Raw genomic sequence first — 25101 nt, forward strand, 5'->3', positions numbered from 1 at the left:
TAAGGGTTTCTTTCTTCTTTCTCTCTCTCTCTCTCTCTCTCTCTCTCTCTCTCTCTCTCTCTCTCTCTCTCTCTGTATCCTGGAACAACCATGAGCAGTGAATTTGTTTGCCTTTCTGATAGATTCCAGAAATTGTATCATGTTACATTTAAAAGTGTCCTGCATTTTTTTCTTTCTTTTCATGGACCTGCCTGGCTATTACTTGTCAGAGTTCCATTTTCTAAACTTCTTTTTCTTTTAAACCCTCAGAAAATGAGTTCCGGGGCAAACTTCTGACCCAGAGGTGGACACAGGAAGACAAGACCAGTAGCTGCAGAACTGAGAGACATTTCCTGTGTAGATACCACAAGGTAAGGAAGGGATTGGCCCTGGGTCCTTCAGAGTCAAGATGGGGACCAAGATCACCTAGTCATTTTTTAGTTAGAGGAAGAAGGATGAGTAGATAAAACTCTGTGTGATAGTAGAGCTCTGCATTTTAACCAGCTCCCCATCTTATGCGTTCATACTTGGGATCAGTTATGTATGATGTCACCTGTTCTCCCTTTATCTTGTCTGGGCCTGGGTAGGCCCAGAGTCCCCCAGGGTTTGATAGTTAATTGTGATGCAGGAATCCATGAAGTCTGCTGATCTTTTATTTTTAATCTTTGTAAGTGTGAAAGATGATGCATCTTACTTATGCCTGCCCAGAAAGCATGATAGAGGTGACCCAGGGTCCTTGCTTCCCAAGGATACTCCTGATCTTGGAGATAGTGCCTATGTCCATGACTGTGGTTTTGGCCACCAACCTTGAAATTCTACAACTTCCTACTGACATTCTCTATCTGAGACCCACTCTCTAGAGCAGATGGCATCAGAGCTGGGAGTCAAAATAGAAAGAAGCATGGTGCATCCATACCTGGAGGTCAGGTGCTAACCTCTTTAAAATTATTTTAGATTCACTGATTTTATGTCTATGAATGTTTTGATTGCATGTATGCTTGTGCACAACATGCTTACCTGGTACTTGCAGGGGTCAGAAGAGGGCAATAGATTCCCTGGAATTGGAAGTACAGATGGTTGTAAGCCACTGAGTACTGGAAACAGAACCTTGGTTCTCTTAAAGAGCAATAAGTTCTGTTAACCACTGAGCCATCTCTCTGGTGTCCAGATGTCAACTTATTATCTGACATGTTGATGCTTTGCAATGAGTGTCTCAGTCAACACCTAGGTATAGCATCCAGGATAAGGAACAGCCCAGGTACAGATAGAAAAGAACATGAGTTTAAGGCAGAATAACATCTCAGGGTACTTGCATCTTACTTTTAGAATATACTATTTTTCCTTTATGTCTGGTTATAGAAATGTACAATTAACAGGTCTATGATGGTCACTTTGCTAAGCACTCAGACTTATTTTGATTCTGTTATCAGTGTGCTAATATTATGCACAGTGTCCTAAATATCATGGTAAAATATTACTTATTTCCATTACTGAATTTTTGACCTCTCTTACTTCACTGTAAGAGAGCCCATGCAAGGGGTTGGGGATTTAGCTCAGCGGTAGAGCGCTTGCCTAGCGAGCGCAAGGCCCTGGGTTCAGTCCCCAGCTCCGAAAAACAGAAAAAAGAAAAGAAAAGAGAGAGAGAGAGAGAGAGAGAGAGAGAGAGAGAGAGAGAGAGAGAGAGAGCGAGCTCGAGCCCATGCAAGTCCAGAAGGTTCCCCAAGAGACATGGGTGTCAGATCATATGACCATGAAAGTGGCTTGACCTAGTCTCTAAGCAAAGTAGTTTCAGTAGTTGCTTGGTCAAAAGTGAAGTAGGAAGACTCTGGTTTCTCCACAGCCCAGGCACAGCATGCTCAGAGGGTTGAGCTTACCATGAGCTACATGTGAGTGTTCAGAATGTAGGTGCTGGTAATGAGCCAGCTGACACTTGGGCCCTGTTAGCAGCCCTAAGGCTCCGTACGTGTGTCATTCGTAAGCCAATCTCCTTTACTTTGGACAGATCTCTGTGAGCTCAAGGCCAGCCAAGTGGAACTACATAGTGAATTCCAAGATAGCTATTACACGGTGGCACTTACAGAGAAAGAAGAAACAAGAAACTAAAATGAACAACAGGCCAGTAGAGGAAGGAGGACGTGAATGGGCTGGTGAGCCAGCACTGAGGGGCAGCACAGGGACTAAGAGAAATAGCCTGGGCGAGTGACCTAAGATGGCCTGTGAGTAAGATGAGGAGCCCACAGGATGTACCTTCAGGGAGGGAGGTGACTCTCCTTCTTAGCTGTCTGACTTTATGTTGTTGGATCAACAACCTGGAGAGATACAAACCAACAGCCCTGGAGAGATACAAATTCCACTTATAACTAGGTGCACTTGTAATCCCAGCACTTGGAAGGATACAGGAGGAGGGTCAATACAAGTCCAGCTTGGGCTATATAGCAAGACCATGTTTCAAAGAAGAAACAAAGGAATTCCTCTTATGAAGATTGAAACAGATATGGCTGCTTTACCAGGTAGCCTAATTGGGTATAATTTTTTATTTAGGGCTTGGAGTGAGCCAAGATCTCATGTTTAGAACTGTCAAAAGACATCCCCCTCATGAGGCATTTTCTGAATAGTGTCCCATGGGTAGTGACATTTCTATATCACAGGAAGTGGCAGGTATACTTACTTGTAAGTAGATTGCATAATTGGTGGAAGAACTGTGAGGGTAACGTCAAGCATGTTGTGGATGTCCCCTAAAGAGGGGCAGGACTATCACTGCAAAGAACCAGGAAGTACTATGATGACTCCTAGTGGGATACAAGGGGAAGGGGCACGTGATTTAGCAACAGACATTCAGTTAATAGGAAGTAGAATGTATATTGGGCTTCTAGGGGAATTTTTGCGTCCTTCTGTGGCTATGAGCTGACCTGGAGGCTTAGAACTTACATAAAAAGGGAGGGCAACCATTGATGGTGATTAGAAAATGGGATAGAAACTTTGAGGGTCCCTATTGTAGTTTTATGGAGGAGAAAGTAAGTCTGGTGCTTAAAGGTTGTTCATGAATCCTAAGTGGAGTGCCCCTTTCCCCAACCTAGTGGTGGATTCAGACTTGAGTCTGCACAGGTTAATACTACTGTCAAGACGTAAGACAGGGGGTTGGGGATTTAGCTCAGTGGTAGAGCGCTTGCCTAGTAAGTGCAAGGCCCTGGGTTCGGTCCCCAGCTCCGAAAAAAAGAAGAAAAAAAAAAAAAGACGTAAGACAGTTTCTGCTGTCACAAGGAGGGCCCAAAATGAGATAAACCATTGTATTTCTTTTTACTCTCAATGGAGTGAATAAGATACTGCCAAGTGACCAAGTGAAGCAGGGCAAGGGATGGCAAGTTTTTTCTACCTTTTTACCCCATAGCTACATCAGCTCCTTCCTCTGGGCAGGGATGAAGCAGACATCCTCCCCCATGTCTCCAGAGGAAGTGTGTACAAAAATCTTCTGTTAGAACACTATAATCTACAGGATCCTATGGCTTTAAAAACTGTCCTAAATCTATTCTAATATTTTACCTTTTCTGGTTATTAGAGCTCATTCCTCCCCCCCCTACCCCCCATGAGATACTGTCTCACTAGGTAGCCTTGGCTGACCTGGAACTTGCTCTGTAGACCAGACTAGCTTTGAACTCAAAGAGGTCAGTCTGCTTCTGCCTGTTTTTAATCCTGCTGAGATTCAAAGTGTGTGTCATCACTCCTAGCTAGAGTACATTTTAAGTAAAAGAAAACACCAAAGTATCTCCTTCCAGTCCAGGGCTAGAATGAATGGCCCATGGTATCGAGAGGCCCAGCGTCTCCAACCAAGACTCTGCAGCTATCTGCTCAGCTCCCTCTGATACGTCCTCCTTCACCAGCACCAGCTTCTAAGATAGTTTTGACTGCTCCATATCCTCACTCACTCTTTCCTCCATCTGCTGTTTGTGCTTGATGTGTCCTGAATAGTTCTCTGCAAGAGGCAGTGAACGACCTCACATTTGTGAAGGTGGGAGCTCTCCTCAGCACAGGATGGGGACCTTTCAGGAGATAAACTGGTTAGGAACAAAGAGATGTGGTCAAAGGGATGGCAGGGGGTCTGACCATTGAGTTTGATTTGTCTGTCCGAAGTTGCTGTTGGCTTCTGGGGATAAGTCAACTAAATCCAGAGGTGTCTCTCACAGATACTCTTAGGTATTCCCTTGTTGGATAACTGTTGCTATCCTTAGTTAGGTTCTCAGGCTCTCGGGGATCAGCAGATTCTTTATCTTCCTGTTCACTCCTGAACAGCCTCATTGCCTTTCTAGAATAATGAGCAAAACTCCTAAGGCACAAGTTTCAGCACAGATTCTGCCCTTGGATAGTCCTTGACCATCAGGCAAGAAGCGGATAGGAAGTCCTTCCATCCTGGAGGGTGTGGGTAATTGGCTTTAGATGTCAAAGTAAAGGTCAACAAGAACCAACTGGCTTAGGGAATCCCTGGGCCCCTAGAAAACTAAACTCATGATTATTTCCTCTCCCTGCCCCTTCTTTTTTGAGACAAAGACTCATTATTTAGCCCCAGGTGGCCTAGGAATTGCTATATAGACTAGCCTGGCCTTGAACTCACAGAGCTCTGCTTGCTTCTTCATTCCCAGTGCTAGGATTAAAGGTGCGTGCCACCATGTCTGGCCCCATTGTTTCCTCTTAAAGACCAGCTATTTGTTTTGGCTGTGTTGAGTTCTGAGTTTATTCCTCAGATAACCAAAATAGAGCCAAAAGTAATCTGCAGGTTTGGAGGCTGTTGCTGTGTTTGATATTTTGATACTTGACTTTGTAAAGGTTCAACACAGGAAGCTTAGTTTGGCAAGTAAATAAAGCTATATAGCTTTATTTACTAAATAAACTGTTCTAAAGCAATATAGAACAGTTCAAGGTAAAAACAAAACAAAAACAGAAACAACCAACCAACCACCCTCCAGTGAGGCTGTTTTTAAGACTAGAACCAAGGAGCCAAGTCTAGCGCTTGGTTGGAGACACAGTTCTCTCAGGCTAATGTAATAGCTATGGCTGAGTACAAACTGTTTGTATTTGGAAATTATCTTTCTCCAATTTTCCTATACAAGGAAAACTGATAAAATGTCAGAACTAAAGATGTGCTCGATCAGCAGTATGACATTGATGTTAGAGAAACAGAGCAGATGTTCTTGGGAAAGACCCCTGATCTCACAGCGGAGCAAGATTATCTGTCTGAACAAAGGGACCCTTTCACCCTCAAGGCAAGAGGCCATTGAGTTATGTATGGGTTCTGCAAAAAACAGTTCCTGTTTGTGCTTGGAAGAAATAAAAGGTTTAAAAAAAAATGAAGGGAAAATTGAGAAGCACCTCATTGCCTTTGCATCAGTGAATTGTGCCATAGGCAGGGACCATTCCTGTGTGGAGCAGACAGGAAGTCTTAGGATCTGCTGCCAGGGCAATTAGTCAGTGAGTCTGGGCAGTGCGAGGCACAGTGCTTCCCTGAGCATGATGACCTAGTGGGTACATTACTTATATATAGGTAAGAGGTCTGTAGACACCTTCTGCAGTACTTTGCAAAAGAACACACGTGAATTTCTCACACATTTTGCCAGATGCCTCTACAGCAGCTACCACTGTCAATTTCAAAAGTGAGAGGAGAATCACCCCTTGGCATTGACTTCACAAGTCAGCCAGATCCTATGAACACATTCTCATCATATTAAAGAGCCTGGCTTCTCTCCCACAAGTTCAGGAGTTTCCTTCTTAAATCAAAGCTATGCAAACTGAAGAGAACTTCTTGTACATTGAATACTTGATGCAAGTAAATCGCAAAGAGAAGGTGCTCAGGACAATGAATGCCACAGCTGTTAGCTTCATCAATGGGAGCTCACAGTTTGCAAGCAATGCCCATTACACATCCCTGTAACCCTCTCTATTCTCTGCCCTTTGAATAATTTATCCACAGGAAATCCAAATTGCCAAGGCATACTTTAATCTAGCAGAATGCCTGCCAATTTCCTTGGGAAAACTGACACAAAAAGCTATAGATTACATTTCAGCTGAACACAGGCATGGGGCAATCAGATGTATTGTGTGCCCTGCCTCAGAAGGCGTTGTGCACTGGCTCAGTGCAATCGACGTTTGAAGGCTCATAGATGTAATGACGTCCCTTTGACACCTGCTCCTCTCTTTACTTTAAATGTGAGTCATTGGTCTACGGGGAGCCTCTGCTTTAAAAATAGAAATTATAGTAATTGTCTCTGTTCTATGGGAAGGCTATAATAAACACATGGCTTATGGAGTTATGCTCCATACCCTGTAGCTGACAGGTTGCATAAATTACCCTGTTTTTTATTTTTCTTCTTTAACAAATTATATAGATCACTGTATTCTATACTGCTTCATAGGAAAGTTCACTTGTGACTTTCATCTGCCAACTGAGGAATTAATTCTGATTTCTTTTTTCCTAGTTGGTGAGGTAGAGGTTTGAGTCTTGCCATGCTCTTCCTTCTGTAACATATCCCATTCTCTTATTTTCCTCTTTGCCAAACCACTCACACAGAGCTTTGTCGTCCTGGTGGAGCTGTGGTCTGGGACAGATGTTGATTTGCCTCCGGTCTCTTTTGACTGTGGAGACTCGTAGTAAGTCTTGACTGGCCAGTTTTCTGCTTGGGTGTATACCTGCCACTTCCAGTCCTGTTATCTGTGAGAAGATTGGTTCCTACATCACAGAGTTTGCCAGTATTTTATCTGTTCCTTCAGATTTACCTGAGGACCCTCATCCTCAGATGTGCCCTATCATAGTAGCTCTTATCTGCTTTTCTCAAAGCTATGTTGTAGGCAGCAGCCCTAATGGAGGCTTCTCTAGATGAGTGAAGATTCTAACAGACTTGATAGTCCAGAGGCCAGAGGATACCTGAGTGTTGCTCAGGCAACTAGTTCCTACCCATATGACACTCGTATATCAGGAACATTAAAACATGTGCTGAGTAGGAAGAAAATGTCCATGGAAACCAAGACCTGGACTATGTTGAGCTGACCCAGTTCCATCAGATGATTCTATTGTCAGCAATATGCCTTGTACCTCGGTACCTGCTGGTAAGGTAAGCAGTGGGTGTTACTCTTTGTGCCAGGAGCCCCTTTTATTATGGAATACCTATGCACATGAGGCTGTGGCTTTAGTGGGCAGATAGGGACCTGGAGCAGTGTGGGTGGAACACTGTGAGGCCCTAGGAGGTATAGACGAGGTACCATTCAGCCTGGTGGTCTCTCCCCGGCAGAACCCCAACATTCTCCCAACTTACTTCTTTTGATCCCATTCTTGTCATTCACAGATAATCTTCCTGCCATCTACAAAACAAGTCAGAAAATGACCAGGTGTTCCTGATAGTTTAAGACATGGCAGGTGCTTGCCCTGGGTGGCTGTTAACATTGTGGTTGTTTTACTTTGCAGATGAGCTCAGAAAGTGATGACAAGCGAGCCCGCACACGGTCCAAGACCCTCCGAGGTGAATGCCAACTCAGTCTGGCCTGGTCCCCATCCTTGGCAGCTGCCCTCTCTGCTAATATAATTAAATGCTGAGCTTCCTGGTAGCCTTTGGCCTATACCAGGCACCTGGGACTTTAGGGCTCTTCATCTGTTTCTTGATGCAGTACTTAAGGGTTTTCTGAAGACCTTTTCAGCTCATACAGACTCGCCTCAGGCAGATGTATGGAGACAAGTACAGTTCCACAGAGTGGGGATAGCAGAGCTCAGTCAGGAACCTGCTTAATTTGGAAAGGAAGGGTCCCTGGTCTTTGGCCACCACACCTCTTTGGCAGTGGCATCTTTCTTTCCAGAGATCACTGTTGGTGCTGTTGGGGGTTTGAAGACTGTCGAGTGGACTTGACAATGTGTGGAGGGGAGAGGATAGGCACCTTTCACTTTATTAATACTGAGCCTTACCTGCTTGGCCATCCCCCAACCCCACCCCAACTCTCTCACTTGGAGCTTCCCCAGTTGGGCTTCGCAGAGTAAACAACATTTTTGAATATATAAGTGCTGCCTATTCTGGTTGGATTCCTGCATATCTTGTATCGAGTGCCCATCATTGTGGCCAGCCATGTTTTTGTTGGTTCTAGTCTTAGTGCAACTTAATCTGGTAGGTAATATATCCTGCTGAAAGCTGACATCTATCTGCAATTACAGAGAGATAACACCCTGAGCCTGAGGGTAGAGACACTATCAGGTCTTCTTTGAAAATCTGGGGTGTGTGTGTGTGTGTGTGTGTGTGTGTGTGTTGTAGGGATCCCAGACCAAGCACTTTGTCAAAGGGGCAGCTTTCTCTACTGACTTCAGGGGAAGTTCTCGTAGGTCAGCAAAGGGAGGGCATCTTGTCCTTGTGAAGGTGTCAGTTGTTTTATTAGGTTTATACTTTTAGGGAAACATTCTTCTGAAAGTCTAAGTCCTATCTATATGTATTTCTGTTTTTCTCTTTATCTTACCCAGGACCCCCAGAGACCACAGGTGCAGACCTCAGGTAAGAAAGGATTCCTGTTTGCATGAGCACTGTTCACCATCTTCTTGCCCATAATGTAATTTTTATAAAATTTCCCACAAACTCTTGTTTTCTCTGAGGAAACAGCTTTTCTCCGTGACATATCTTGCTGTCTATATCCAACTATGCTCTTTCTCAGCTCCCAGTTGGCCCTACCATAGGTTACCTTTGCACTGTTCTTCACTGGCATCTGGGCTGTCACCATGGTCCTCAAAACCATAAGTTGCTTTTGGTGATTTTTTTCATACAATGATAGTCATTTATGTATCTATGTTTGCTGTCCACCATGCCATGTGGGGATGATCTGTAGTGTGCATGGTTCACACTGGCTGACTACACACTGGCTATGGTGGGAACATTTTTATTTTTTGAGACAGAGTCTCATTGTGTTTTCCTGGATGGCTTAGAGCTTGCTATATAGACCATGATGGTCCCAAACTCCCAGAATCTTCCTGTCTCTGCCTCCCAAGTGCTGTGATTAAATATGTGTGACACCATCTCTTGATATGGGATCATTTATGTGTCACCAGCACATGTTCTTTACCTCTCCATAGGTCTGTTTATCAGGACAGCATAGCTCTGATCTGAGAAGCAGATAAGACCTCTCTTTGGGTGGGGCCCACACTGTGGAGTGCCAGAATAGAGACTGTGACTCACAAAGGGCTTGCTGTTATGGTTTGGGAGAAGACTATTATATATGTGTAAATCATGATATTAGATAAACTCAGTTTAATGTAGCCCTGTTTCTGGGACTCTTCATGGATGATGGATTTATGCCCCTTTGGCTCAAAATTCCTCAGCTCGAAGTACCCTTGGCCTTGGGCTACCCCATAGCTTAGGCAGAGCTCTTAAAATGACACTTGTTATCCGGGAGGCTGAGGAATGGTTGTTCCAAGATTATCTGAGGAGCTTAGATTAGAATAAGTGAGATCCAGTGAGACCTGTTGGAGGTCTATAAAATTTCCGGTGTCCTGAATTTAACCCTAGCTCTTAGGAGAAATAGATTTAATAATTTTCCTTCAGCATCCTTGAAGGGACTGATAAACATTCCAGTTTATATTTTGGTGCAGTTCAACATCCATTATAGGACCCCAGAGAGGCTTTGCTGAGGAAGGAGTTGGGGGAAGGCTGTGATCAATATCTCAGAGACATCAGTGGGCTGGTTAGAGTTGTCCTAAATGTACCCTTTTCTTTCTTTCTTTTTATTAACTTGAGTATTTCTTATTTACATTTTGAATGTTATTCCCTTTCCCGTTTTCCGGGCCAACATCCCCCTAACCCCTCCCCCTCTCTATAGGTGTTCCCCTCCCCATCCTCCCCCCCATTACTGCCCTCCCCCCAACTATCACGTTCACTGGGGGTTCAGTCCTAGCAGGACCAAGGGCCTCCCCTTCTACTGGTGATCTTACTAGGCTATTCATTGCTACCTATGAGGTCAGAGTCTAGGGTCTTTGGGTAGTAGCTTAGTTCCTGGAAGCTCTGGTTGCTTGGCATTGTTGTTCATATGGGAATGTACCCTTTTCTTAAATGTTCACCTTTATTCATCTGGGGTCATTCGTCTTTGAGCCATAGTCAGCTCCTGCCCAGAGGACAGGTGAGTACAAGATTCCTATCACCCACATAGGGGAAGGGAGTCAGTTCCTTTAAAGACAGAGTAGTTAAATCATGGTGCTCTAACCTGTGATTTTGACTCTTCCCAGAATTGGGATCTTAGGTGCGTGTGTCTTGTGTTTGAACCCTCAGAGCCTCCAAAATGCCTACTGAGAGGTGGCCATCAGCCAGCCCTCAGCTCTTTACCTGCTCCATCTCCTTGTGTCTCTGATTCTGGCTTCAGTTACATGCGATCCAAGACCTGACCAAGGGATTCAAAGACTTTGCTTTTGAGTGCTGAAAAGCATACCCAAACATCCATGTCTGTCTATGAACTCCTGTAATTGTCTAAGAGCATACATGAACATCTATGACTGTATGAGCACACATGGGCACCAAGTGTTAGGGAAAGAAGGGTCACTTTAGCTTTGGCTTTCCTCCTATTTTAGAGGAGACTCTGGAGGCCTGGAGGCCTTGTCAACCACTCACTTATGCCCAACTCTAGGAGACATTGGCAGATGAAGGTGCACATGAATTTTCAGTGTGCCCTAAGTACTCCTATATGCTCACGAGATTCTCATTTGTTCATTTTTTTTTTTTTTGAGACAGGGTTTCTCTTTGTAGGTCTTGCTGTCCTGGAACTCACTCTGTAGACCAGGCTGGCCTTGAACTCGTAGAGATCCATCTGCCTCTGCCTCCCAAGTGCTGGGACTACAGGTATGCACCACCATGCTCAGCTTCTCACATGTTCTTATAAGTGGGCATCGATGCTAGTTATACTCCTAGGTGCTTTGTGTGCTCACAGATTACCCTGGGAGGCTCAAGACTGATCAAGACTGATCTCATTACAGTATCTGAAGCTGGCTGGATCTCATGTCACTCTGCTTGATGTTTCCTGTTTCTGTGTCTAAGGAGTTTCCAGTTTCTGTCCAGATGGCGCTGGCAGCTTTATACTCAGGCTTAGAGCTGGCTGGGAAGGTACAGGCCCACCTGGCTGGAGACCTTTTCTGTACTTTTCTGAGTTGAGTATCACACTTACTTGGAACAAATGACATGGGGTTAGTGCCAGTGCCCCACAGGCCTCCACAGCAGCTGTTGCCTAATTGCCTGATTAAGTGATTAGTTGACTAACTGGGACCTCAACTTCAAATCTGAGTAACAAGGAACTGTTTGTGAAAAGTCTCAAAGCTAGTTAGTTCTTGAGAGAGTGAAAGCAAATGTGAGCCCAGATTTTACAATAGGCTGGCCAGGGTTAGAAATAATTCTCCATCTGAAAAAGAAATCTGATAAAATACCTTTCTGCTTTTTCTTCCTGAAAACTATCAGGGACATCTGAACAAACATGGAGTGGCCTTTTCTTAGGTCCCAAAGAGCCACTCCCTACCTGCCTCCCTTTGCAGACTTTGAGAAGATGTGCCAAATTTTAGGAGAAGTAGTACTGATCCTAGTTAGGAACTCGGGCCCACAGTGGAAATTCTGTTAGAAATGGGTTCTTTGTCTCTACTTTCAGACAGGTTTGGTTGCCCCACAAGGGGCTGAAATCTGATATGCTCTCTCACATGGTCTCACAGATCATCTCGCTTGTCTACAGTACCATAAATTAGTGACAGCTTCTCGCACCCACAGGACTCTGAGCTGTGATGGACCCTTGCCTCTTATACCACATAGGTGCCCCTATAGCTGTTCTAACCTGAATGTTCCTATGGGCCTCTTGGCTGGGCCGTGTGGTCAGTGTTAGTGCTTGTGTTTGGAAGTTTTCACTGGTTTGGTAATGTTGATGACTGAAGGTGAGGAACTTCTGAGGGCCTCACTTCCATCCTCTTGTACTTACCATCTCGGAATGGGGCAGGGGTTGACCTTCTCAGTACATCCGACCGGTTTTATACCAGGCAGGACGGGAATCTCTTAATACATTGCTCCTGCTGACTTTCTTTCCTATGTTGAAGCAGAGACCAACACCAGGCTGTGGGTACTAGAGCAGGGTCTGTCCTACAAGCTGTGGTTTTGGCTTGATCTACACAGACTCCTTCCTGATTGTAACCCAAGTCCTATTTGGTAAAGAGGGAGGACAAACTATAGCCCTGGAGACTGGAGCATCACACACAGTACCAGTGATGAACATGAAGAAATTTAATCTCTGTGCTCTGGACTTGGGTCAGATAAGCCATGAGTCCCCTTTAGAGGAGGCACTTTCATCCCAAGCCCCCTGAAAGCTGGTGGAATGTCTGCTGTGGAAAAATGAACCCATCCAGTAGATGCCTTAATTTTGTATGTACAGATTTTTTAAAATTTTTTTAAGATATATTTCTTTACTTACATTTCAAATGTTATTCCCTTTCCCGGTTTCCTGTCCATAAATCCCCATCCCCTCCCTTCCCCCATACGGATATTCCCCCCATGTATGTACAGATTTTTAATTAAACACATTCATAAGGTCATAATTAGCTGTTCATTTGTTTAAATGAGCTGAATTTTTTTCACTACTTTTTAGTAAGCTGCCAGAGTCCATCTTAGATGAGCATTTGGAGACCCTCTTTTGCTCTTTAGGGTGAGATCCAGGTTCTGATACCTAAGGTGCTCTCTCCTTTTTTTCCTCCAGTTGTCCTACCCCAGGATGTACTGGTTCAGGACATGTGCGGGGCAAGTACTCCAGACATCGAAGGTAGGAGGCCTGCCAATCCTCTCAAAGATTCCCAGAAAGGAGGTTTGGGGTTCTCTTCTCAGATATGTTTTCTTTTGTGGATTAAAACCTTTCTGTTTTGACTGTGACTGCTGAGGCCAAGTTGACCTAACCCTTCTAAGCCCTAAAGTCTTCCCACTGATCTGTGTTCCTGTAGTGCCTTCACCATGAGTGTGCCGTGAGGGGTGGTAGATTGCCTGCCCTTGGCACCTTTGCTTTTCCAGACTATTTTGGGTCTTTGGTGTATTTGTATGGCAGAGGTTAAAGTAGACCTCGTGCACATGAGAGCTACATGTAAGCTACAACTGTCACCATAGTCATTTTCTGTGGTCAGTTAGGTTTTCCAGGGGACTGCAGTGTCACATTACTGGGTGGATATAGGTATGGAGGTCTGAGGGAGGAGAAGAACAGGGCCAGTAAGGGAGGAAGGAGGCTGAGATAAGCTTTGGGTACATGTGGGATGGTGGTTTGGTCTGAGGAGTGGCTTAGAGAGCAGCAATCTGGGCCACTGGAACGTGAATCCTCATTCCATATGTAGACTTGGCTCACTGTAATGCAATTTAAAACACAACCAGAAACTTTTAGATGTATGCAATTAGATGTAAAATTTAAATACATTAGCATTTGAAGCTTCCGTCTGCGAATGGCTATAGAAGGAGAGACTCTTAGAATGACCTCCCGAGTGTCTCAGGGAGCTGGCCTGGCTCTTGGCACCATCCATCTTCCCTTTCAGCTTACAGAGTTGCCCTCTGGCCAAGAAGAGAAAACTGGAGGATGCTGAGACTGAGCACCTGGTATCCAAGAGGAAGTCACACCCTCTGAGGCTGGCTCTGGATGAGGGCTACCGCATGGACAGTGATGGCAGTGAGGATGCCGAAGTGAAGGACGCCTCTGTTTCAGATGAATCAGAAGAACCCCTGGAGGAGGCTGAGGCTGAGATGTCAGGACAGGAGGAGATTCATCACCCACAGACAGCTGAAGGTACTATATTGCTCTTTCTCCTTTGAATAAAGGCTGCTTAGTGTAGCCCTGGAGAATTGCAGCCTGTGAGGGGGACTGGGGGGAGAGGGGGCTCAGTTCAGTGCAGAAAGCTGTCTTGAGAACAAGGAATGTCTTGTCCTGACATGTGCAGCTTCCTGGAAAAGGGGAATGTCTGCCCAGGATTGGGGGGGGGTGCTATAGTGTGTGTGAACACTGTGTGCAGGGTAGAGATGGGAAAGTGGATCTGGACATGCATCTTGCACTCCCATGCACTCTCAAAAGTTTGATTCTGAGGCAAGGCTCCATGCATGTGAAAAATAAAGACAGATGATGCATGCTGTGCCTCTGTCTGTGGGAAGCTCTTACAGAGACTATCCTTCCTGGCCCGTGAGTGTTGACTGGGCTGGATCTACTTTGACCTCCTCCACATCTTTCTGGTTGAAATATCTCAGTTCAGGATGAATCAGGACTCTGAAGGTGGGCTGCTCATAGAAGCCAGGAGAAGAAAGAAGGCATCTGAGAGTCCGCTGACCTCCCAACCTTCTGGGATCAGCTGACTTTAAACGGTTGAGTTAGAGTTTTACCATATTTTTGAAGCAATCTATGTTGAGCCCTCACTGATTTCCTTCTTGGGATTCAAGTGAATGAATGGCCCATGGAATAAAGCAAGTTTGTGTTCCATGTAGAAAAGGCCCACAACTCACCTGCCTCTTGGGATATTATATAGTAGGGCTGGCTCCTACTGTTGCTAAGAACACTGGTTCACGAGTTCCACAGAACCAGCAGGTAGAAAGAACTGTTGCTATGTTTAAAAGATTTAAATTCATGTTCTTTCAAAATAGAAGTGGTTTTCAATTATGAAATGACTTTTCATCTGTGTTTTTTTTCTTTAAGTTCCATTATATAAAATGCAGATCTATCTGATTTGAGAAAATAAATGATGGGGTAGTAATACGAAAAATATCAAAGTAATCTAGCTAAAATTGATTCCCCCAAGGTTTGTGAATCAAAGCAGAAGGCTGACAGGGTGGCTCACACTTCATTTCCATGTTTTCTGGGCTACAGTGTTGAGGGTGAGCAGGGTGGGGCCAAGTAGAGGGTTGGCTACTGTTGGGGGTAGAGACCTGGAAACATTCCTCTCTTGCTGTCTTCAAGGCCCTATGGTCTTTCTTGTTTTATGCAGGAAAAAGCCTGATCAAGCCCCATTTTGGCTCCAACCCCACAAGCAGCCCTTCTGGCTTCTCCAAGGGCAGCTACAGTAGCTATCAGGGCATCATTGCAACTTCCCTCCTAAATCTGGGCCAAATTGCTGAAGAGACCCTTGTGCAGGAGGATTCAGTCTCAGTAGCTAAGTTGGGCCCCACTGTTGTTCACCAGCTTCAGGATGAGGCTGCAATGGTGGCCAACAGTGATGAGGGTGAAAAGGACCTCTTTATACAGCCAGAAGATGTGGAGGAGGTCATTGAAGTCACCAGTGAACGCTCCCAGGAGCCATGCCCTCAGTCTCTGAAGGATATGGTTAATGAAGAGTCAAGCAAACAGAAAGGTGTCCTAGGTCATGAGGAGGAGGAAGAGGAAGAGGAAGAAGAGGAGGAGGAAGAAGAGGAGGGAGAGGAAGGAGAGGAGGAAGAGGAAGAGGAGGAGGAAGAAGATGAAGAAGATGAGGAGGAAGATGAGGAGGAGGAGGAGGAGGAGGAGGAAGCAGCTTCAAATGTCCTCTTTGGGGACGACACCACTCATACCTCTGTCCAGAAGGCTTCTTCTGAGTTCCGAGGCCCAGAGCTATCCAGTCCTAAACCTGAGTACTCAGTCATCGTGGAGGTCCGTTCTGATGACGACAAGGATGAGGATTCACACTCCCAGAAGTCAGCAGTCACAGATGAATCAGAAATGTATGACATGATGACCCGTGGGAATCTGGGCCTTTTGGAGCAGGCCATTGCCCTAAAGGCTGAGCAGGTGCGAGCGGTCTGTGAGTCTGGCTGCCCACCTGCTGAGCAGGGCCATCTGGGCCCAGGAGAGCCAGGGAAAATGGCAAAGCCCTTGGATGTGGTGAGGAAGAGCTGCTACAACAAAGGTAAACCTGTGGCAGGTTGTCCAGTGAGAGAACATGACATTTGATGACTTAAACCTTTGAAAATTGTTTGTAAGGCTGTATTTTAACATCCTCAGCACTTTCTTCATGGAGGTGTGACCTCCAAGCTGACCTGAGTCATCTTTCCCTTGCTTCTCTGGAGGTCACAACCTTTTGCTAACTCTGCATTCTCCTAGGATTTGTCACTGAAGTCTGGATTTATGGGCAGAATCAGCTAGCTTCACTGAGTAGCTGATGTCTAGAAGAGGGCAGGCAGGCTGGGATAGTATAAGGGATTTGGTCTGGACTGATATAGGAGAGAGGCTGAAAACTGTAGTCAGATCTAAGAATGGGCTTTGAGCAAATGTTATGGCCATAGTTTTAACATGGACACCAAATTTGTAGGTCAGGCTGGCCACGTGCTGTTTGCAATCTGCTCATCACAAGCGTCCCCTTGCCTCAGAGCAGGTGCATGAAGCTTCTTCCCAGGAGAGACATCCACACAATGCAAGAAGGCCAGGCCTCAGAGAGGCCAGCTTTGATTTACCCAGGGTTTCCCTAGGCCTGATACCTCTACTCTAAGATCAAATAGCTGTCCTGATTTCAGTCTCCTCTTTCCCTGTCCCAGGCAAAACTTTCTTCTATGGATCAAACTCTGGACTCTTCTTCAGCCTGGTTCCAGGAAGGGTTAGATGATGCTAGGGAGGAAGCAGTAAAGGAGATTATATATATATGAGAGAGAGAGAGAGAGAGAGAGAGAGAGAGAGAGAGAGAGAGAGAGAGAGAGAGAGAGAGAGAGAGAGAGAGAATGAGAACTCTCAGACACTGGAGTCAGGAGCTGAGAAGGTAGGGAATATATATGTGGGGAGCCCTGGGAGGAACACTTGGGTCATGGGAAGACATAAGGAAATTACAGGAGTAAGAATTCTGTAGGAGTTTGGTGAGACATGAGGACACATTTTTCTTTTTGAGAATACTCATGCCTGTGAAGTGAGATCAGAGGACCGGTTGATTGGGAACATGCTTTCTGGGTGAGGTAGACATGGAGGGTGGCTCTTGAAGTGATGATACCTTAGGATTAAGCCAGACTAGGGTAACCATTTGAGGCTGTGTATGTTGAAGGTGAGACAGATTTAGGATAGGAATAGGAGCTTGAGCTTGTCAGATTTTGGGTCCTTAGAAGAGATAAGGTTTTGATGGGACACTGAATGCCCGATATCACCAAGCCTAGGTTTTTGAAGAACTTTCACCTTTGGATAAATGTTAGTGACCAGGTGCTATTTAGGCTTAGAAGGGTACTAGGCAGTGCCTTCAGACTGTGGGAACTTGCACATGCTGACGTGTGGAGGGGCTGACAGCAAGACTCTGGGGGCTCAGGCAGGTATTTGGCTCAGGTTTGAGTCCCTTAGCATGTCATCACTTGCCTGGATTGGTAGAAATCTGACTCCCTACATTTGGACTTGGAGAGACTGAGAAGGAAACTTCCCTCTGCTGGATTTCTGAGCTCGGCTCTGGCATGGCCTATCAAAAAGAAACTTCTCTGAGACATCATAAGGACCCTCATTTCCTTCTGATCTCCACACTTAGTAGTCAACATGAACCTGTAGATGTGAGGTTGGCAACTGAAATTTGGAGTTTAATTTTATGCTCAGGTATTTATTAAGGATATAGATTTAGATAAGTCACATAACCGGTGTCTTCCTCATTTTATCAAGCCTCAAAGACACCTTTTCTCAGGAGTGTTGACAGATACTTTACCTTACACAGTGCCTACACTCCAGCTACTGTCCATCCTGCTGTATGGGGTGGAAGGGACATTCCCTAGGCTTTGGAGCAGCTCTTTGCCTCATTGTCAGTTTCTGTCTTTCTTGGATCAGTAAAAGTGGAGACACGAACTGTTCCTACCTCTCCCTTCCCAGTCGCCTGGCCTTGCATAATATGTCATATGTGTTTTAGATCCTTCCAGGGTGGAGAAGCGTGAAATCAAGTGTCCGACACCTGGCTGTGATGGCACTGGCCATGTTACTGGGTTGTACCCTCATCACCGCAGCCTGTCTGGCTGTCCCCACAAGGATAGAATTCCTCCAGAGAGTGAGTAGCTTCATGTAGGGTTATCCCAAAGATTAAAGTTTAGAGTTTTGTGGTATAAGGTGGTGGACAGTCTTCTGAAGTGTCCACCTATAGATACCAGCCTAAGTAAAATACAAACTGTGGGAGGGGACGTCTGTATTCCCTGAGCTGGGCAGGTGGAGGCCTTGACACAGTTGCCTCTTTATTTGAAAAGCTTAAGATTGGATGTCTGTTATATTCTTAGGATAGAAACAGAAATTATGAAAATTAAGTTCTGAGCTGTGACTCCAAAAGAAACAGTCTAGTTTCTTCTCTGGGAGGCAGGATCCAAGTGGCAAGGACGTGCTTGACTGAGCTCATTAGGCTCAGAGCGCCATAGCACTCTGCTTACAGCTACAGCTGTTATACAGGACTCCTGCACCTTCCTTGGGCTGTTCTCCATTATAGCCATGCCCGCTCTCATCCTTTGTTCTCTCTGGTTCTCTTACAGTCTTGGCCATGCATGAAAATGTGCTGAAGTGCCCCACTCCCGGCTGCACGGGCCAAGGCCATGTGAACAGCAACCGCAATACCCACAGAAGGTAGTGAATTGAGCTGGGACCCGGTAGGAAATTAGGGTTGGGCCTGTGGTATGTGTCCCTGCCTGGGCCTTGAGCCTTCATCTGAGACAGGTTCTGGACAGAGATATAGCTCCCTGCTTTGGCTGGCCATTCTCTGGTGTTGCTGCAAATGCCCTGTGAACTGAGGTGATCATATGAGAAATCTGATACTGCTGTGATGAGAGAAAGTAGAGTTTGTGTTTTCAGAAAACTTCTGCCTAGTAGCTTTTGTTCATGGGCAGAAGATAAAACGTGGATATGAACAGGAAGGCCTAGAGTTACTCTGAGTAGGTGATGAGGTCAGATGGACATGGGGATTCCAGGCTACAGTGCAGATTCATCTGTTGGTGCATCTAATCCAAGAAGGGACCATACCCCACCAAGAGCATTACAAGCTTGACGGCGTCTGTCTGGGCCCTAGTAGTTGTGTGCTTTGGAAAGAATACCTAGGCTTTACAGTTCAGTTTGTTGGAAAAGAGGCTGGGTTCCCTATCCATGTGCTGGCCCAGGAGCTCACAGTAGATCCTGATGAGGGCCAGTGCACTCCTGAGGCAGCACCCAAGTTGTGGTCTGAATGTAGCCTTTGGCTTCTATGAGTTATCCAAAAGAACATGATGTAGACAGACAAGATACTAGAATCCAGCCCAGGCCTCTGAAAGGGGAGAGATGGGAAAAGGGGGCTGAGCCTGACAGCTGTCCGTGTAGGAGAATCCTTTGTCCACAGTTTTCAGAGCTTTAGAGTATATTTCATTTTCTGTGATTCATCCCAAGTAGAAATGGTCTGAGAAGTTTGTTCTCTGTGGTTGAGGACAGAGCTGGAGGAACAATTTGTCCTGCAGGAGTAACAAGTGTGTTACTGACACTGGGCTTTATACGCCTAGAACTCTTATCTATGAATGGTGTTGCTCCCAGGACCATATCTTTGGCAACCTGGGACAGACGCGCCTTGGAGAAAAGGCTCAGATGTCTCTCCCTTTCTGTCCTCTAGTTTGTCTGGATGTCCCATTGCTGCTGCTGAAAAATTAGCCAAATCTCATGAGAAGCAGCAGTTGCAGACAGGAGATCCTCCCAAAAATAACTCCAATTCAGATCGGATCCTCAGGTGGGTGAGATGAGAAATACTTTCTAAATATCTGCAGGGACTTCAATGTTATGGCTACGTGGTATGCATATACTTCTTGGCACACAAGACACATTTCTTACATTCAGAGTGCCTCATCCAAGGCGCAAACAGCTGCCTACCCCTAGCCACAGTGTGTTCTGCCCTTCTTTCTGCGAAGACATCTGATACAGCCAGGAAAATTATTCAGGCTTAGGGTGTAGAGATAGCAGACTGCACCACTTGAGGGCTTCACTATACAGGGAGCACCTAGCTGTCCTTGTCTCCCATATCAGGGTGGATCCTATCCTGGGGCAGAGGAAAAGGAGGGCATAGGGCTGTGAGTGCTGCCTCCCGTGGATACTAAGCATCTGAGACAGCAGCAGGCATGGGTGCCTGTAGGGGTATGCAATGTCTGCAAGTTCTCTATATATGTACACCCATATGGGTGAGCTCACAAAAGTGTTCTAATGCACATGTGTGCATGCTGTCATTGAGGGTCCTCTGACAGAACAATCAGAACAAATCTGCCTAGTGCCTCTCCATATAGGTAACCTTGGAAAGTGAGTTTTATAAATAAGGCCAGAGGCTTGGGCTCACGTCCAAGACACCCTTCCTGGATACCCTGTCTTAAAATACTTATTTAGGTCAACTATAGTCCCCTTCAAGTCACTGACTGCGAGTGTAATGTCACTTTGATCCTCACTCAGAGGATACACAGCTTTCCATTTCCCTGAGAATATAGGACTCACAACCCCTTCTTCCTGGTTCTTAAACTCCTGTTCCATGTTTTTCTTCTCACATTCAGTGTGGGAGACAGGACCATGTACTCAGTAGAGCCAATCACTGGCTGACATGGCGCTGTTGCCTCCTTGTAGGAGCCCTGATCACCACCTTCCTTCTTGGCTACTTTCCTTGGAAGTGCCATACCCTGGTCATTCCCTGGCTAACTCCAAAGAGACCCTCAGTAGGTGTGCTACCACACAACACGGCTTAGGGATATAGGGCCTTATCTTTCTGCTCTGTGGAATTTGTGTTCCATTCATGGACACCTTTGACTTCTTGGGTCCCAGGTAGCATAGTTGTCCTTCCAACTTCTTGTCAGTTGCTTGTTGATCCTTTCACCAATGAAAGATGTAAAAAAAATGACACCAACGTAGATGTCAAGTTGAATGCCTCCTTGCTGGTACCAGATGGTCTTGCTCTCACAGCTTCGCCAGGAGTTGCTGAGCTGGTGTCCAGTCTAGGAGTTCATTCCACCACAGGGCCCATCTTACCACTTCTGTTACGTGATCTTCACAGGACCTTAAGAATACCAGCCTTCTGGTTCTCTCCTCAGCCACATTCAAGTTTCTCAGATGTCCTCACCATCATTTCCAAGCACCACTGATTACTGAAGTCATTGCATATTGCAGACCAGAACAAGGAGAGCTGAAACTCTCTTCCTTCTTCCATTTTCCCTTCACCTCTGAGCTTCCTGTTCAGAAACTCACTAATTGTGTAGCTGAGCTCTTGGAACTTACTCTCTTACACTTTGAAGGAAGTTCAGGCTTGTTTCTTTGGCATACTGCTAGAATAAGAACACATTATTTCATTCAGGTTCTATGGCTTCCTCCTTATAGGCAATTATTCATACTGATTATGGGCCTGCCCCAGGGTCCCTTAGTCCTGGGAGGCAGAACTCTGACCAAACATTAGGGGCAGGGTTTTGGACGTGTGTCTATCTCCCTGGGTTTTCCTTTTCACCTGGATGCATGAATTCCTGGCTTGGGCCATTGGAGGGTGGGGGTAGAGATAGCATGGGGTCTTTGAGTCCCAACCTTACAGACTCTGCATCTGTCTCATACCCCAGGCCCATGTGTTTTGTGAAGCAGCTCGAGGTTCCTCCTTATGGGAGCTACCGACCCAATGTGGCTCCCACCACACCCAGGGCCAACTTGGCCAAGGAGCTGGAGAAGTTCTCCAAAGTCACCTTTGACTACGCAAGTTTTGATGCTCAGGTTTTTGGCAAACGTATGCTTGCCCCAAAGATTCAGACCAGCGAAACCTCACCCAAAGCCTTCCAATGTAAGTTGGGGAGAATTGTTTAATGTTTCTCCTCTCACATTGCTCCTGAGAGGGACAGTGGGGGAGGGATTCTCTTGGGAGCTAAGAGGGACAGAGTGTCAGCCTGAGTCCTCGCTCTCTCTCTCTTCAGCTGCTCCAGTGGACCAGTTGTGGCATCCTTAGGGCCTACATCTTCACTTTGAGACTTTCTGTTTTCCTAATTATTTGTGAAGAAAATCATGGGTCTGTTATGGGTGTGTATGTCCAGAGCCTTAAGAATCACTTCACTGATGTGATCTGCCCTGGGGTGTCTGCTCCAGCATCACCTTTAAGGAGAGTCCAGCAGTACAGGATGGCACCATGGCGGGAAGCTTCTTGGTTTCCTGGGGACCATCTTACTGGAAATGGTATTTTCTGTGACATTAGCAGCACATTTTAAGGGCAATTATACTGACAAAGTAATCCCTGGAGATGTTCTAGAACAATCGTCCATGCTTTTCTTGCCATTTACTGCACTTCTTTGTGGTTAGCCTTGGAAATGCATGCAAAATGGAAATGTACCCAGTGCACTGGGAGATCCAGAGATCTTCCAGCTGATCTTGTCAGCTCCACAGACGGCAAGGGCAAGTTTCCCACTTGTTAGGATTATAGTTCTTAGGCTTGGTAGCCCCTGGGATGTTTTTCTGAACACCAGAAGACTCTGCAGGTCATTTTTCAGCGTCTCCAAGCACATGCACTTGCTTAGAAGCTGTGTCAGCATTGCTGGGAAGGGGCTCAAAGTGAGTTTTCCACTTGTCTGAATCTTTCTGGAAATAACAGTGGTTTCTTACTCACAATATCACTTCCGAGAGTGATTTTAAAGCTGCAGCATAATTACTAGAAAAAATAACATTACTCCTTTATTTATGGTATCTTATGGTAATGTTGCTTCATTAAGGAAGCAGTAATCATTGGGGACATAAAGTCAGCAAGAGCATAGCAGCATCTTCTGATAGGACAAAATTTTCCAGGACATATTATCCCAAATAAGCATCCTATTTACAGAATTACAGAATTGAAGTATTTGTTGATGGACAGGGTTTTTTTTTTCCTGTTGTTTGTTTGAAATTATCAAGTCTGTTAGAGTATATTTCTAGAATGTTCTTATTTCTGACAAAATTTCTGACCAAATGTTCAGAAATGGGGTGCCTTTTCAGTGCTGGATACAAGAGCAGTAGGAGTGTGTGATAATGTGCGAGTGCTGTGCCTTGACCCCTAGCTCTCTCCCCATTTGTCTGCTGCTTCTGTCTATGTCTAGGTTAGTCTAGGTTGTTCCCTTTTAGCATCCAACCATTACCAAAGTCACCTCCTCCAGGTGCAGTCTCATCTTCCAGTGGTTTTTTTTTTGTTTTTTTTTTTTTTTTGGAGCTGGGGACCGAACCCAGGGCCTTGCGCTTCCAGTGGTTTTATAAGTACTTCATCTTCTTCTGTAGGCTTCGATTACTCTCATGATGCTGAGGCTGCACACATGGCTGCCACAGCCATCCTGAACCTCTCCACTCGGTGTTGGGAAATGCCAGAGAACCTCAGCACAAAGCCACAGGACCTCCCCAGCAAGGTAGGCATACCATCCTGAAACCCTTTGGGGAGAGAAGAATGGGTAATTATACTGAGAAAAATCACAGTAAGGCTATGGCTGGTGTTGACATTTATTTTAAAATGTTTATGTTTTATTTATGTGCACACAAGCATGCCTGCATCGAGTCTATGTGCATCGTGTGTGTGCAGACTCTCAGAACCAGAAGGCATCAGATACCCTGGAACTCGAGTTATAGGCTGTAGTGAGATGCTTGATGTAGGTGCTGGAAACTGAACTGAACATGGTCCTCTGAAAGACTAATACGTGCTTTTAACAGCTGAGACATCTCTCTGCCCTTAGCTGATAATATATATATATATATATATATATATATATATATATATATATATATATATATATATATATTACATTTGACCATCTGGTAATGGCTCAGATAACCCAAAAGGGTAGGTGAGTAGCCATGAAAAGAGTTGTTGTACTGTGAAGCTCAAGGCCAGGCTCATACCGTGTTCCCATGTGCTTTTCTGGAAGTTAGTGGTGAGTGACATGTCTCAGGGTCAAGGACTTGTTTTCACTAAAGCTTGCATTGGTCTCAAGGGGCTGGCTTCTGTAGGAGAAAGGGGTTACAGGGCTTTACCTGAGTTAGGATGTGGTGTTGATTCCTTCCTCTAAGCAGGTCATTGTTTCCTTCTACAAGAGTCAGTGTTGTGACCAGAAGACACTTTCAGGAAGAGGCTCAGTTTGCTAACCCTATTTGCCCCCTCCACACCCATCCCACACACACCCAGAGCTGAGGACCGAAACCAGGGCCTTGCACTTGCTAGGCAAGCGCTCTACCACTGAACTAAATCCCCAACTCCTCTAACCCTGTTCTTAACCTTCATATTTGCAGGCTGTGGACATTGAGGTAGATGAGAACGGAACTCTGGACCTGAGCATGCACAAGCACCGCAAGCGAGAAAACACTTTTCCCAGCAGCAGCAGCTGCAGTAGCAGCCCTGGTGTCAAGTCTCCTGATGTCTCTCAGCGTCAGAGCAGTACCAGCGCCCCCAGCAGCTCTATGACCTCACCCCAGTCCAGCCAGGCCTCTCGCCAGGATGAGTGGGACCGTCCTCTAGACTACACCAAACCTAGCCGACTCCGAGAGGAAGAGCCTGAGGAGGTAGGTGCCGGGGGCCCTTTGTATAGCCTGAGCGTGTAGGCTCTCAGCTGCTTTCAGGACTGCTGTGTGTCCTGCTTGCTTCTTGGATATCTTTTCCTTGAGAGGTTTATGTAGAGCCTTCAAGGTCTTTCTCCTTTTACACAGGATTCTTCATCTTCAGGGCATCCAAAACTCAGGTCACAGCCGGCAGCAAAGATTTCTCCAGCGTTGTTATGCTCAGTCTTGTTCCATAAAGATAGTTGGTCTTCTCGCATCAACAGAATTTAGTGGCTAGCAACAACGTAGATTTTCCAAAGAGGGCAGGGATGTTTTATATCTCCTGGGGATGATTTGGAAAAAATTTGTTTTCTTGAGCCTTTCACCAGTAGCTCCCTGGGCTGCCTTGCTCCCCTTTCCCAACATATTCCATCAAGCACAGTTGCTGTCCAGACAGTGGTTTGATGCCTGGGTCTTTGGACCAAGAGCAGTGAGGAACTGCTGGCCCAGGGGGCCTTGGCATGGGATCCTTGTAGTGGGCAAAGGCCTGAGTCCCTAAGACAACTACTGGATGGGGAGAGAGGCATTAACTTGACATCAGAGTGAGCTGGAACACTCCTTTTTCTATTGTTTACACACCTGAGTGCAAAATGTGTGAGTTTCTCCACCTTATTAGGACGCTTCCTAAGAAACAGAGTCTGGACAGCCAGTGTGAGACTAGCAGTCCCTACCTTC

The 25101-nt window shown here is 45.7% G+C and overlaps 1 protein-coding gene across 12 annotated transcripts in view; it reads left to right on the top strand.

Annotated features, from left to right (window-relative positions):
• Positions 1–25101, top strand: part of Myt1 (myelin transcription factor 1) — a 64276-nt gene that overhangs the window by 19311 nt on the left and 19864 nt on the right. For 9 of the 12 annotated variants that reach the window (XM_063284249.1, XM_063284251.1, XM_063284248.1 and 6 more), the window contains exons 2-13: positions 250–350; positions 7427–7481; positions 8462–8492; positions 12700–12762; positions 13514–13761; positions 14945–15838; positions 17792–17926; positions 18396–18486; positions 19493–19606; positions 21456–21670; positions 23122–23246; positions 24121–24390. In XM_063284249.1, the coding sequence (XP_063140319.1) occupies positions 250–350; positions 7427–7481; positions 8462–8492; positions 12700–12762; positions 13514–13761; positions 14945–15838; positions 17792–17926; positions 18396–18486; positions 19493–19606; positions 21456–21670; positions 23122–23246; positions 24121–24390 (2342 nt within the window). Of the gene's footprint in view, positions 1–249; positions 351–7426; positions 7482–8461; positions 8493–8518; positions 11122–12699; positions 12763–13513; positions 13762–14174; positions 15839–17791; positions 17927–18395; positions 18487–19492; positions 19607–21455; positions 21671–23121; positions 23247–24120; positions 24391–25101 lie in introns of those variants that run through there. The other 3 variants (XM_063284253.1, XM_063284254.1, NM_001108615.1) reach the window with 3 other exon arrangements.

The sequence above is a fragment of the Rattus norvegicus genome, chromosome 3 (assembly GCF_036323735.1).
Source record: "Rattus norvegicus strain BN/NHsdMcwi chromosome 3, GRCr8, whole genome shotgun sequence".
Classification (NCBI taxonomy): Eukaryota; Metazoa; Chordata; class Mammalia; order Rodentia; family Muridae; genus Rattus; species Rattus norvegicus.